The sequence below is a fragment of the Chelonoidis abingdonii genome, chromosome 2 (assembly GCF_003597395.2).
Source record: "Chelonoidis abingdonii isolate Lonesome George chromosome 2, CheloAbing_2.0, whole genome shotgun sequence".
NCBI classification, from domain to species: Eukaryota; Metazoa; Chordata; order Testudines; family Testudinidae; genus Chelonoidis; species Chelonoidis abingdonii.
In genome coordinates this window covers 200729995-200745393 of record NC_133770.1, presented here as the reverse complement: position 1 = coordinate 200745393, position 15399 = coordinate 200729995, and the positions used below count along the sequence as shown (strand labels likewise).

At 40.6% G+C, this 15399-nt stretch overlaps 1 protein-coding gene across 8 annotated transcripts in view; it reads right to left on the bottom strand.

Annotated features, from left to right (window-relative positions):
* The window catches only part of RTTN (rotatin), a 161431-nt gene that overhangs the window by 18131 nt on the left and 127901 nt on the right, over positions 1-15399 (bottom strand). For 7 of the 8 annotated variants that reach the window (XR_012655334.1, XM_075062917.1, XM_075062916.1 and 4 more), the window contains exons 41-44: positions 14236-14341; positions 8164-8261; positions 7020-7097; positions 4010-4136 (exon numbers count right to left, since the gene is read on the bottom strand). Coding sequence is in view for 7 of the 8 variants with exons in the window: in XM_075062917.1 (XP_074919018.1) it covers positions 4010-4136; positions 7020-7097; positions 8164-8261; positions 14236-14341 (409 nt within the window). In the remaining variant the exon portion in view is untranslated. The remainder of the gene's footprint in view (positions 1-4009; positions 4137-7019; positions 7098-8163; positions 8262-14235; positions 14342-15399) is intronic. The other variant, XM_075062922.1, reaches the window with a different exon arrangement.

Below are 15399 nucleotides of genomic sequence, written 5' to 3'. Positions count from 1 at the left end.
ATTAAAGAATATTCTGATATTCTGGTGAGCTGCATTTAGTAGTTCTATTGCAAATTATGGGAAAACACATTATCTTTCAAAAACATATTGTTTTATAAAACTTGGTAAACAGCAGCAACAGGAAGCCTCATCTAAAAAAAACTACTCAACATTTGGGAAAAAAATGTTTTTAAATATATGGTTACCTTTGGTTGAATTTGTGGGGAAAAGTAATTCTCCAACTATCAAGTCAATAATTACATTTACGTTTATTCAATGACAAATAGCAATATTTATGCTATTCAGTGAATTTATTTTTTATTTTCAGTTATTTATATTAAAACCTTAATAGAATGGCTGTTATTAAATAATTATCATCATATACTCAGTTTGGACTCAATGTCATTATTACACTTCCCACAATGGTGCAAGGAAAACTATTATAACCTCAAAAAAGAAAAGCCAGGTATAAAATTAACCTCAAAGTTAGCTATTTTTGGATTATAAAATATAATATAAATGCAATGTGTGAAATACAAGGTATCTTTGTGATAATAAACTGGCCTCTGTCTGCCATATCAGTAACCATTTTATTTTTCTGGAATACAAAGATGGACCCCAATCCTGAAAGCTATTCTGTGTGGAGTTCCAAAAAAGTCCACAGACTACCTGCATGGAACAATTTGCAGAAATAAGGGCCTTCGTGGTGCAATTGTTAAACTAATCTCATGCTATAGTTGAGAGGAACATCACAAAAATCAGGGCCTTTTTTCCCCCCAGTTTCTACATCTAAGGTAATGTGCACAGTTACTGCTCACAGGAAAAATTAGCAGAACTGCCTTGAATGTTTAAAGTGATTCCTGAAATATTATTCTTTAGAAATAGAAACCTAATGCTCTGAAAGTCTTCATTTCGTGCAAGCTGGACTGTGTGAGCCACATTACTCTATGCAGCTAAACAGCAAGATCAGGTTCAATTTTCCTCCACACACGCCTCCCCCAAAATATTTTCTGCATTACAAATATGCCCCCTTCTCCCTACCTTACATGTATTTAACTTTTATATTGCAGTAGCAACCAGTACACACATACACAACCAAGTTGGACCCCCACAATACCAAAAAAAAAAAAGTAGTTCATCTCTAGCTGTTGTTTAGAGATGAACATCACCAAACATTGCTTTACTCGAAGGATGCTAACGGAAGTGGTTTAATGAACTGATAAGGTGAGTGGGTTGGCTCAGCTTGCAGCTAGCCTGAATAGTAAGAAAGAATATGATTAAACTGAAACCACATCCCCTTATAGGCAAAGTACAGCAAAATAAAAAAATGGAAACTTCCTTCTAACCTAGATTCAAACAGTTTAAGGCCAGAAGGGACCATTAAATCATCTAGTTTCGCCTCCTACATTTCACAGACCAGTAAACTTGACCCGATTGTCTCTGCACTGACACCACTGATGTGTTTGGTTAACGCATAACCTTCCAGAAAGCATCCAGTCTTGATTTGAAGGGGTCAGGAGGATTAACTACTTCTTCTGATAGTTTGTTTTATTAGTTAGTCACTGATACTGTTAAAAATGTATGCCCTATTTTTAAGAATTCTACGAATTTGTCCAGCTTCAGTTTCCAGCATGGTTCTCTGCTAGATTCTACACTATGATCAAGTCACCTTTGTCTTCTTTTTGATAAATTAAACAGATTGAGCTCTTTAAGTCTTTTACTATAAGGCATTTTCTCCAGCCCTCAAATAATTGTTGTCGCTCTTTTTCAGCCTCAAGTTTTTCAACATCCTTTTTAAATGTGGATAAAACACACACAGTATTCCAGTTGTTTCACCAATATAGGTAACTCTTGAAAGTTCACTGAAGTTTGTTAACAACTGCCTGTGTTTTTGGCTGATGTAAGTCTTATGCTGCAAGTTGTAACGTATGGGTAGATCCCTACTGAAATCAATGGACTCCATGCAAATACAGCAGTCTGTCCACATGGTACAGGATCAGGGCCACATCATGAAGCTGTTCCAATATAAGTTAATATATTAAGTCCTTCACTACTACTAAAAAAACCACCTTTCAGATAACTCTTGCATGTATATGCTAAGTTTAATTCTAAAATAAAAATAAAAATGAGCAAGTAAACCATACACTTTTTACTATATAAACGTTCATTTTAACAAATGTTTTTCATAACTGGAAGTTCTTAAACTTGATATGTCTTTTGTTTCTGACCATTCCCCTCCTCAGTAGGCTGAATACAACAGATAATTCAGTTGAACAGGTCCATTACTGGAAATACATTAAAGTACGGTCCACACGTTACTTTTCACCATTCAACTAAGGTGTATTTAGTTTGTGTGTGTTGACACTCTAAACCTGGCCTACTTTGATTCAGTCTGCATTGATATATTAGGCACAAGCTAATCTGATATAATCAATTTTAACCTGATATAAGAACGTCCACATGGGTATTTGCACTGGCTTAAACCAATTTAAATTACACAGGAGCAACTCCTTTGTGTAGACAACCCCAAGGGAAATTTCAGAGAATTTGTGATGGGGTATACAAATCACACATTGGGCAACACAGGGTTAATGAGCTAATGTGGACTCAGGTTGCCCCACCCCATCATACTTGTGAGAGAGGTCAAAAATGGATGAAACAGCTTAAAAGGGAGAAACCAAGCTCAGCTGAGGGTGGTGCAAAGAAGACAGCAGACTTTCACTCCGTAGCTACTGAGAAAGGGTTGATGGAAGGCAGAAGCTCCTTGGATGACCTCTGCCAAATGACTCCTACCTGAAAGAAGAGCAGGCTTGAAGCTGACTCACCTTGAGAGGGTTTTATTCCTCTCTATTTACTTGGGAACCTGATAACAGCACTGCACAGTGAGTTAATATGGAGAAAACAGGAAATCTTACGGAACAGAAATTTGATTGGCTGATAGCAGATCACAATTAACAGATAATCATAAGTTCGTTTCATTGTATTTACCCTTGATGCTCTGAATGCTGAGGTACACTTATTATGGAAAGAGAATAATAAAAGAGGTTGTTGGAAGTAAAGTAAAAACACAGATGCCTCTAAAACAATGTTTATCAAGTGTTTAGAAAGGTATTTGCTATTGCTATCATAACATACCACAAGATTGAGAGGTGACTTGATCACAGTGTATAAGTACCTTCATCGGGAGAAAATACTGGGTACTGAAGGGATCTTTAGTCTAGCAAAGAAAGGCATAACAAGAACCAATAGCTGGAAGCTAGATAAGACTTATTTCTAATTTGAATTTAATAGTTGGGGTGATTAGCCACTGAAACACACTACCAAGGGAAGTGATGGATTCTCCATTTCTTGATGCCTTCAGATCAATACCGGATGCCGTTTTGGAAAACAAGTTATGCTTCAGTCAAACACAAGTTAGTGGTCTCAATACAGGGATAAATGAGTGAAATTTAATAGCCTGCAATATACAAGTCAGACTAGAAGATCTAATACTCCCTTGTGGCCTTAAATTCTATGAATTTATAATTTATAATGCCACATTACCACTTTCTTGCAGGAATGCAGCCTTCTTAATAATGGCTCATCCACAAGTGTTCTTAATAAAGGAAGTATTGTTTTACTTTTCTCTGCCACGTAATTCCTGAAGGTGGTATTTCCACATACTATATTCCGATGTGTGGGTCTATGGGGATTTTAGAAGCATTGAGGCTCAGCTGGAATTTAATACCTATTTAATATAGGATCTTTTAAAACTCAACCTTTCCCCCACCCCCAAAGACATGAAGAGACTTTCAGATTTAAAGAATATGCTCCTTGGAACAGGGACCTGAGGCACACTCTTGACCTTATTGAGGCAATGATAAAATTCCCATCTACTTTGATGAGGCCAGGTTTCATCCTTTTTTTTTTTTAATACTTGTTTGTAAAGAGCACTAGACGTAGTCATTCTTTTGCCTCTTTTTTCTCTTTACATAGAAATTATTCTGGATACAATGTTTTGACATATTATACCAAAACTTGAGCCTCTTACCTGTGGGATAATTTGCAGTGTAGACACAAAGCAAATGAAGAGCGATTTGCATTAAGGAGTCATCCATTATAAACCATGGCCACAGAGAGTGGAGGACAGGGACAAGATGAGCCTCGAGTGCTGCCACCTAACAGCAAGGAATGAGGAGGAATGTACAGTACAATAATGAATATTGTTTTGAAGTATTTTGTGCAATATTGAAAGCAAACAAAGGAAATTAAAAATTTTAACACCCTATGGAGTTCTTTTAAAAATTCTTTTTACCTTGAAGGGCCCCTTTAATGTGCTTTAGATTACTTTAGTTCAAATTTACTCGGTTGCTTTAAATGGTAATAGAGGCAGACGATAGTCTTGTTTCAATACTGGAATGTTGTCTCCACAAGCTGCCTCAAGCACATTTAAATTCAGGTCAACACAGACTTGATTGAGCTGGTTCCATCTGGACTCCATAAGATTGTCTTTATTTACATGCACTAATACTTTTTGTTATTTTCTTGATACTGGAATAGCCTCCATTGACTTGCTACTAAATTCTCATAGATGTGCACTGAATGTTTTTTGTTTCATCCTCATACTGTATAAACTGAAGGTTATTTACCAGCAATTAAATACAGTAAAAGCTTGTTTATCCGGCATGTTGGGGAAATGGGGGGGTGCCAGTAAGTGAAAATTTCCAGTTAACTAAGAGGAAGGGAGTTTGGGTGCAGGAGGGGATGTGGGGCTGGGTCGCGGGAGGGAGTGTGGAGCGCATGCTCTGGGAGGGTGTTTGGGTGTGGGATGGGGCTCGGTGCGCAGGAGGGGGCTCTGGATGCCAGATCAGGGAAGCACTCACTTTGGGCGGTGTAGTAAGAGGAGGCCCTGAGACATAAACTTTGGTATCAGAGACCTGGTATGAGGCCTAAGGCCTGAACTAAAGTAATGATCAAGACTTTGCTAACATAAAGCAAAGTTAAGCTGCGTCTGACGAAGTGGGTATTCACCCACGAAAGCTCACGCTCCAAAACGTCTGTTAGTCTATAAGGTGCCACAGGATTCTCTGCTGCTTTTACAAAGTTAAGCTGTGAGCCAGAGGCAGGCCCTGCTCACAGAAGCTGGTAAGGAAAGGGCTGATGCTGCAAGAAGATACGTACCTAAAAGGGACTGAACACTAGATATCAGAACATTCACATACTTGCACATTCCACACAGATAACAAGGTACAGACTGACCCATCCCAATGACAGGGGCAAAAGGATAATATGATGGATAGAGTTGTTTTGTTCGAATAAACATGTACAAGGTGAGAGGCGGCACCTTACTACGTAGAGGGGTTGTACCTTGCTACGTAGAAGGGTTGCACTTCAATACGTCAGGAGTGACGTGTAACTTGCTTGTACCTGTGTATAAGAATGTATCTCTGGGGCGGTGTCTTTGTCCAGCCAAGGGGGCAGTGGAAAGTCCCGCCACTGACTGAGCTGAGTCCATTGCCAAGAGACACTTTCTCGTAGTATGCCCTGAATTAGACTAAGAAATCTACAGGGAACTGCCATTGTGTCCATATGGCAATAAACCTGGCCAACGTGCCTTCGTACCTTACTAGACTCTGTGGTCATTGGGGGTTCTCTTTGGGTCTGCTGTGTCAGCTATCTGCAGAGCTGGGGCAGCACACAAGAGGGAACACACGCACGCAGCCGAGTGATATCAACATTGAACAGAGCACAGCACCACACCGGTAGCATCTGAGAATAAGCGGCTGCCCACAAGTGGAGACCTATCCCTGCTGTTCCGAGGCAGAGGTGCGGCTAGGCAGCTATGCGCTGCTGCCCTCCTCTGAGTGCTTGCTCTGCAGTTGCCATTGGACGCGAACAGCAGCAAATGAGAGCTACAGAGGCAGTGCCTATGGGCAGAGGCCGTGTTCAGAGCCGCCTAACCATGCCTCCACCTCGGAACAGAAGGGACAGATCACTGCTTGCGGGGAGCCGTGTGGAGCCAGGCAGGAGCCTGCCGGCTCTGTGCCAACTGGACTTTCTATGAAAATTAGAAATGCTGTTTATAGAGCTTTCTGGTTGGTACAGAGCCGAATAACAGAACTTTTAATTTTAATTACTGGGGAGCATGCACATGAAACTGAAAATGTTCTAAAATTCCAACTGTGATTTTACAAGGCCTCACCCTCCTACACATACTGTTTCCCTCTACCTCAACTAAATTAGTTACTAAAACTCTGGAAAAAGCAGCAAAGGAAGGAGGATCTGCAGAGATCCTGTAGTTCTGCAGAGAATACATTCAGAGAACTCCAGTCATAAGCAGTAAAAAAAAGTCATCTGTGCAATAACGGAGGTTCCTTGAGATGTGTGTCCCTATGGATGCTCCATTGTAGGTGCGGCAGCACCCTCATCCCTGGGATTGGAGATCTTTGGTAGCAGTGCCCATTGGATCATGCACACCTCCCTGTCTTGCGCTGTGAGCGGCAGCTATATATAGCACTGTATGGTCCAACTGCTCCCCAGTTCCTTCTCTCCAAAGCAGAGGGGAGGCAGGCAGGTGGGTAATGGAGCACAAATAGGGGGACACATCTCGTAGAACTCTTTCTTATGTTTTTCCTCACCCCCATCCTTCCAATAAGTGTTCCAGTTTTCACTTTGGAAATTTTGTCTTCTAGCAGAGGGAAGTAAGAAATGGGTAGGAAACAGAAAAGAAAGTTTATTGGAGCAGGTCTCTGGAATCCATTGTCCCCTACTCAATATTTTGGCCACCAGCTACAGATTTTTAGCATAGCATCCCATTCCACCTCTGTTGGCTGAAGTTTGTATTCTGTTGGCTGAAGTTTCAGTGTCAGTTGAAAGGTCTGATGTATGCATGTAATGTTCTCTGCTGCAGGAAACAATGAGGCATTCTAGCCATTAGTATTAAGATGAGGTCCGATCAACCTGAACAATATTTAAAATTGAACATGTCTGTAATCTTTATTCTTAGATCCCAAACTAGCCATATGTGGTAATATTACAATACAAATAGTATGACTACTTACTTTGCATTCTTCATTTCGAAAGAGGCAGTTTCTTAGGAGCTGCAGAACAACCCTTAGTTCCCTTATAAGATTATCCTCCTGTTTGGACAAAAATGTTTCAAGAGTGTCAATTTGAAAACAGAACGCAGCATGTTTGTCTTAATGGCTATATTGTAATACCCAAACTCTCCACTTATGCCACAGAACTAGAGTGACCAGATATCCCAATTTTATAGGGACAGTCCCGATTTTGGGGGCTTTTTCTTATATAGGCATCTATTACCTCCCATCTCCGTCTCGATTTTTTACACTTTCTATCTGGTCATCCTACACAGAACCATTACTTGTAGAATGTTAACCATCTCTGAAAAGTGATATTTCAGTAAGCTCATCCACCACAGAAACCTATTTCTGTTCTATCAAGCATAAAGGAACAGAGTTATAAAATAGGGTCCATGCTTCAACTCTGTAAGGTGACACACGTAACAATTGTTTTGAAATCCCTTTATGTATGCTGGCTGGGGCTCTAAGTGATGAAGTAAAAGGCCTCTCAAAGAGGCAATGTGAGAGAGCGAGAGAAAGGGAGGATGAAATAGAAGGAAATATGCAAGTCATTTTTACAAGTGACATTTGTAACACATTTCTTCCCATTTTAACAAAATACAGATAACGTGCAATCAAAAGTTGCTGTAGGCGCTTCTATATGTACTATTAGTTATCTTTGTATTTAAATAATAAACCCTAACTGCAATCCTCTTTCCAAAAAAACAATGCCCTATAATTAAACATTAACAGTATGGAAATCATTGGGATGTTAGAACGTTGCAAACATACATATAAGATACTCATCCATAGTATTTACAGTATTGTGGCTCCATATATTTCTAGAATCATGCTCAACCCTCCCCTTCATAATTCCCTTCCAAAAGGGTGAAGAGTCCAAGCAGATAAAATTAGCTGGACTGATGATTAGCGGAACAGAGATCCTGTCTGAATTGTTTCTCTCTACAGAAAGATTTAATTATTCAATTAAAACACAATAATTGGGCAATACTCTAACCAAATGCACTCTCACTTCCAAGAAAGAATATCAAATATCTGAAAAAAAAAAATCTTCTACAGCAGATACAATTTTTTGTGTCTGCCTTGTAGATTTTACAGTTACCTTTTTTTTCTGTGCTGTTTTTCCAGGCCTTAGGGATTCTAAGTTCAGCTGTGCATGAATGTGCTTCATTTGTTCCATGCAGCTGTCTATAAGGTTAGCTGAAAGACAAAATCCATACAATTCAGAAGCCTATTTATATTCAAAAGTATCAAAAACCCCTCACTTGTAAATTAAAGTATAAGAAATTTTGTTTCCTAATCAACTCTTAAACTTTATGTGGAAAGCACAATTAAGGCCTCTATATCATGGAAATGAGGCAAGAGTAAAAACAAGTAATCCAACTGGTTACTCAAAATAATTAAGTGGTTAGGATATCTCAACTGGAAACCAAGAACATGAATTTGTGTTCAATATCTAAACCCAGTTCACATTAAGAAGTTATGAACAAATGATCAGAGATCCATCAACCTAGTTGAAAAAAAAAAACAGGAACAGATGGAGTTAGGGTTGTACACTTTTAAAACTCTCTCTGTTTCTGTGTGCATGCATCAATGCATAGTGTCCCCTTCTAGGCAAATTGGTTTTTAACAACTCTGGGATTTGTCAGGCAAGTGGGGATCTATGAGGCAATTTCACATGGTGGAAGTTACATGACCTAACAGCAACAGGTTGGGGATGTAATGTCTTATATATACACTATACCTAGTGTTCTTCATCCCAGAAGACCCCAAAGTGCTTCACAAGTTTAGAATAATAAGCAGACTATACAAAGGAATCCACCTACAAAATACATCCCTTCTGAGATGAAAAAAGGTAACAGTTTAACTAGTTTATGACAGCATATTAATAATAATAATAATTATTATTATTTGTATGCTTGGAGTACCCAATGTGCTACAACTGTCCACATATACAAAGACACAGCGTCTTCACAGAGAACACCATAAAAGCACTGAGACACTGGTAAAGAGAAAACAAAAACAAAACAAAAAAACAGGTGTTAGACACCAGCAGTGTTTGAATGTTTTTAGTACTCTAAGTGCTGAGGAAAATAGGTGTCAAAGCATTAAGACAGACAGGTGTTGGAACACCACAAAAGTACACTGATGTGCCCAAGTTTCAGAAATATATAATGGTGTACTGGACCCGACCAGCAGGTAGAGCTGGGATGAAGGAAGTATACTTAATGAGCATCAAGTCACTGTGATCTGAGCAGTAGCTTGTAGGGAGTTCTTTTGCTAACTATAGTCAAGAAGCAACATTCAGAGGGTAATACTTATACTTGGCAAGGGTTGTGGATGATTTCTAGTAAGGCTTAATGCTCTATCCAATTCACTGTCTTCATGCATCTACATACTTCAGAGCCAGCAGAGTTCTACCAATCTCATGCTAAGGAACCAAGAACCAGGAATGAGAATCTTATACAGACAATATCTTTAGACTGAGAAATAGAGCCTTTGTGTTTTCTAAATTTCAAGTTTAATGCTCAGTGATATATATAGTTTCAAAGAAACAAGATAAACAGATTTAAAATTATTCTTTTTTGAAATTTAAGCAAATGAAATATTCGTATGTCTGTATCAAGTGTAGTGATTCAAACTGTATTCTAACATTCATTAAGGCAGTAGATCCTATAATTACATCACACAGAGAACAGTTGTAAGGATTAAAAATAAATATAGCAAGTATAATATTCTACTAATAAATCACATTATTAAAAGCCTCCATTCTCTGATGAAAAGGTTACTTACATGCGCAGTAACTGGTTCTTTGAGATGTGTCCCCCTATGGGTGCTCCACTTCAGGTGCACAGATGTCCCACATGTCTTCAGAGATTTTCGTTAGCGGTGTCTGTCTGGCCTACACGTGCACACTGCTCAACCTCATGTCCTGCTCAGAGGCTGAACAGGGCTGCATGGATGAACCACTCTCCGTTCCTTCTCTACTGCAAAGCCTCACAAAGGAAATACTGAAGCAGAGAAGGAAGGAGGGCAGGTAATGGAGCACCCATAAGGACACACATCTCAGAGAACCACAGTTAGTGCATGGGTGAGTAACTCCTGAGCACCACCCCCGCAGGGAGGAGGGAGCTTTGGAATAGATTGCAGGAACTCAAGAACGAACCACATTGCCAACCACTATATTAGATCTAGAGGCATGGACCAAGGTATAGTGCTTGGAGAAGGTATGTACTGAAGACCAGCTAGTGGCTCTGCAGATCTCATATACTACAACGTCTTTAAGTAATGCCATAGATGTTGATTATGACCTTGTAGAGTGTGCTAACAACCCAAAAAGGAGGCTGAATGCTGGTAGCTTTGTAACATGCAAAAATACACCAACAGATCCACCTTGATAACCTCTGAGTGGAGACAGTGGATCCTTTAGATCTGCTTGAAATGGAAACAGAGTCTAGGAGACTTCCAAAATAGTATGGTCCTATCCATATACAAGGCCAAAACTCATGTGACACCTAAGGTATGAAAGGAAGTCTCAAGTTGAGTATTGTAGGGTTTCAGGGGGGGAAAAAAAGCGGTGAATGAATGGATTAAGATGAAACTAGGATGAAGCCTTAGGTAGGAATGTAAGGAATAAGGAATTTAGGGATGGAAAGAAACCTTGTCTTTCAAGAATACTATGAAAGGGATCTGCCATTAAGGCCCCAATTTCTCCAACACTTCAGATTGATATGATGGCTACCAAAAAGGCCATTTTCCTGGACAGGTTAAGTCAAAACTGATGTTTTGATGCCTGCTGCGGTGGATGAGAGTTTTTTGCCCCTCAGGCATCTATTTGATCTTACTTGGGTATGGGAGGAGGTCAATGGAACCCAGAGAACTGGATTGGAGAAGTTCTCTGGGTGACCTATTACAATTTCTTTTGTTTGTAGGAGTGTAAATTTATAGATATCATAAAGTGACCTTGGTGTCTTTCAAAGCATGCAGGGATTCATCTATTGTTTCTGAAAACAACTTCAAATCATCAAAAGGTTGATCCTCTCTGGGAAAGCTGGACAGTTGAAGCCAGGATGCCCTGTGTATAACTACTGCCATAGATATGGAACAGACTGCAAAGTATACTGGATCTAGAGACACATGAAGGGATGTCCTGCCCAGTAACTGTCCTTCAACAATGATGGCCTGAAATTGTTCCCTTTGCTCCAATGGAAGGTGCTCCATAAAACTAATTTTTGTGTGGTTTGTGTAATTATATTTTGCCATAATTGCCCGGTAATTCGCTATTTGAAAAACTGCAGGATTACAGATGAGTAGAACTTTTTCCAAAACAGTTCAGACACTTCTGGCCTTTGTCATACTGAATTGACTTAATGTGGTGTTGTTTCCTCATTCACTAACAGCATCCACCCCCAGAGAATGAGGTGGTGATGGTGGGTGATAGAATAAAAATTCAGAGTCCATGGAGAGGACAAAATATTTTTTATCTGCCCATCTGCAAGTTTGCAGTACTGTTGCTAGGGTCTGCCAAACCATCTTTTCTGGGTCCAAAAGGACCTCATTGAGAGGTAGCACAACTCTGGTTGGTGCTGCTGACTGCAAAGCATCCCACAACTTGTGTTGTGATTCCTTGACCTCTTCGAGTGGTATCAGTAGAGCATCCACCACCCATTTTGTAAGTCCTGAAATTGCCAGAAATCTTCAGCCACAGAGGATGGTGGAAGGGTAACTGCTTCATCTGGAGACTATGAGGAAATGGTAGTTTGAGGGGTAATCTCCTTATCTGCATTGGCTTCCTGTATCTCTAGTGTCTCTTCCTGAGGAACGGGTTAGGGTAGAGGGGACTGCGTGCCTCTCCTGTCCCAGTGGATGAGACTCAATGCCTTGGAAAACTGTTGTTGGTATGCTGTCCAGGGACCCTCAGCATGGCTACTGTAGGGGGCCATAAAGAAGAGATGGTGACAAGGTTCTTCGCACCATCAGCGACATCTTTCTCAAAATTCCTCTCTCTCTCACGGTAGGTGTCAAAGAGTAGATATATAGGTAGGAGAGCCCTGCACTGAGACAGATGAGACTGAAGGGAAGTCCTCATCATCTTCCTGAACACTTACCGGTGCAGGAGCTCCAACCAAAACAGGTGATGAATAGGAATTCGAAGGCACTGGAGACATATCAGAGTCTGGTTGATCGAGTGGGTCTTGTTACTCATAAACAGTGGAGACTCCAGTTCATTTGTCAGTGATAAACTTTTTGAGAGCCTTAACTATTCCTGGCCAATGAGAGCTGCGGGGAGCGGTGGCCAGCACACTCTTGTGGCCTGCGCTGCTTCCTGCAGCTCACATTGGCCAGGAACGGCAAACCACGGTCACTGGGAGCTGCGGGCGGCCATGGCTGCGGATGGTCAATATAAACACTGTCTTGCGGCCCACCAGCGGATTACCCTGACAGGCTGCATACAGCCCGCTGGCTGCCCACCACTGTCCTAAGGTATCGAGCAGACAAACCCCACTATTGTATATCTCCTGAGGTGAACAACTGTGGACTACTGATCTACCCATAAAGGGGCTGTTGCAACATTCTAAGGTTTATAGAGACTCTTGCACACTTTGTAAGGTAGTATGAGAAACTGGCAATATAACATCACTACTGAGACAGAAGCAGCAGGGGAAGCTTAGGTGAGACAATCTCTGCAAAGTCCGTAAGTCTCGAAGGCGAATGCAATTTCATAAGCTTGTGGTCAGAGTTAAGGTTGTTATTGAAATAAGCTGCCTTCTCACTTATCTATACTCCTACTAACCATCTGCACAAACTGCAATGGTAGATTAATATTGATGTAAATTCCCTTGTCAGTTAGAGATTTTTAACATTTTAGGGGTTTTAAAAATGAAGATGCAATAATTTATGCTGTTCATATGAGGGTTATTCTAATTACTCTGACCACTTTAAACCCTTGAAGGATTCCCCCCAACATACACTTTTAACAGAATACAAATTTCTAAAACATTATATTTACTTAAAAGATACAAGGTAAAAATAAACCCCTTGTTTTATCACATGGCATAAGAACATAAGAATGGCCAAACTGGATCAGACCAAAGCTCCATTTAGCCCAGTAGCCTGTCTTTTGACAGTGGCCAATGCCAGGTGCTTCAGAGGGAATGAACAGAACAGTTAATCATCAAGTGATCCATTCCCTGTCACCCACTCCCAGCTTCTGGCAAACAGGGGCTAGGGATACCATCCCGGCCCATCCTGGCTAATAGCCATTGATGGACCTATCCTCCAAGAACACATCTAGTGCTTTTTTGAACTGTTATAATCTTGGCCTTCAAAACATCCTCTGGTAAAGAGTTCCACAGGTTAACTGTGCATTAGGCGAAGAAATATTCAACCTGCTGCCTACTAATTTTATTTGGTGATCCCCTAGATCTTGTGTTGTGAGGAGTAATTAACACTTCCTTATTTACTTTCTCCACACAAGCGGAGGAAGAAAAATTCTCTATCACCCAGAGACCAATGGAAAGGAGAATGTGTAAGATATCGCTCCATGATCATACATTGAATGAGGAGATCAGAAGGCATACAGAGGTGACTGATGTAGTGCAGGCGATATATGACGCAAAGCAAAGATGGGTGGATATTGCCTGTTTCCACAGGCAAGACAATAGGCGGACAAACCGCATCAGTGACTGGATCCCCAGAGACCATAAATGACTGCTGGGCCGATCTCATGACAAAACTTTGGCCAGAAATGTAAAGAATGTGCTCAGAACAAAATAGCCTGGTGTGGCTTCGACTTGCATTTGTGGAGGCACGGATGAGGACAAGCCGGCCAAAGATGATAGTCATCAGATGGTCACTACTGTCTAGTACTAAGAGTTAGATCCACTTAAATGAAATGCTATAAGTTGTAACCTGTTAATCTAACCTGAAATATTATTAATAATAAAGATACAATTAATTCAAAAAAAGTGTTAGATTGCACTGGGTACTGACATTTATACATATTTGTAAACTTCAGTAATCAAACATTTTATTTACAGAGCAGCTTCTTAAAAGCAATATTAAAAACAACAGCTTTATTTTTAGACTGAAGACAATGAAAAAATATTATTGACAAGCATTCGATTTACAGAGTATTTTAAGTATATTGTAGCATGTCTCTCTTCAGGCTTACCTTCCAAAGCACACTTCTGGGCACTTTTACTGACAGCCAACAGGGACAGTAAAGCACCTGCAGCAACTCGCTTCAGCACATCTTTAGAGGATTTTCCTTCATAGCTCTGCAAATAAGTAAAGATTTTATCACTACATTGGAAAAGTAAAACACATACTGGAGAAATGTTCATGATCATGTTTATGCCTGTAAAAGTGATGTAACATTTTGAATTCTCAATCTGATGATTCAAAATTAGAGCTGGTCAAAATTCAAAATTTTCATTTTGCAGGAAATTTCAACATTTCGGAATTTCCCGTGAGCCAGAGATTATGCAAATTTTTGTTTTACGAACACCAAACCATGGTGTCTATCTACTTTAATTGGAGAGAAATGTATTGAAGTTAGAACAATTAATTTTTCTCCTACACAACTGTCAATCTGTGATAAATGTGTCTATATGGGCGCTACCTTTTGCTGGGGAAAAGTGTACAGGAAGATTAGCTAGATATTGGGAAAGTGACTATGTTAATCGCTAGGTTTAGTGTAAAGTCTTGAGTTTCTAAATACTATGTGTACTGACCTTGCTATATCAAGAGAGCTGCAAAAATCCACTCACCAATTTGTAACTTCCCCTAGGGCAGGGGTCCCCAACCTTTTTAGTCTGGCGGGTGCCAGGCGACGAGCCACGGAGGACCGTGGCGGCAGACGAGCATCCGCTGAAGTGCCACTGGCAAGCAGCATCATCCAGAGGCGGCGATGCCTCTGGGTGACACTGTTTGTTGGCAGCAAGCAGCGTCATTAGAGGATTCACTGTCAAAACGCCACCGGATTTTGGCAGCATTTTGGCGGATGCTCGTTCGCCGGCCAGTATGTGGGCGCACTTAAGACGCCCTGGTGGGCCCCTTGGCACCCGCAGGCACTGCGTTGGGTATCCCTGCCCTAGGGAGTAAGTGGGGAGTAGCAGATAAGGCAACAATTTCTACAGAATTGTAAAAGTCACTCTGCTGCTATTTGGTAAAACTACGAACAGAACCCCAGATGTATACTTGAGAAGTGCCCTAAAAAGACAGGGCATGGAAAGGCTAGAGTGGATGCCCACACGACAGCAGTAAGGAGGTTCTGGGGTTGTAGGGGAAGGTCTCCTCCCTTCCAGCCGCTGGAATGCACTAGAGGGAACTTAAA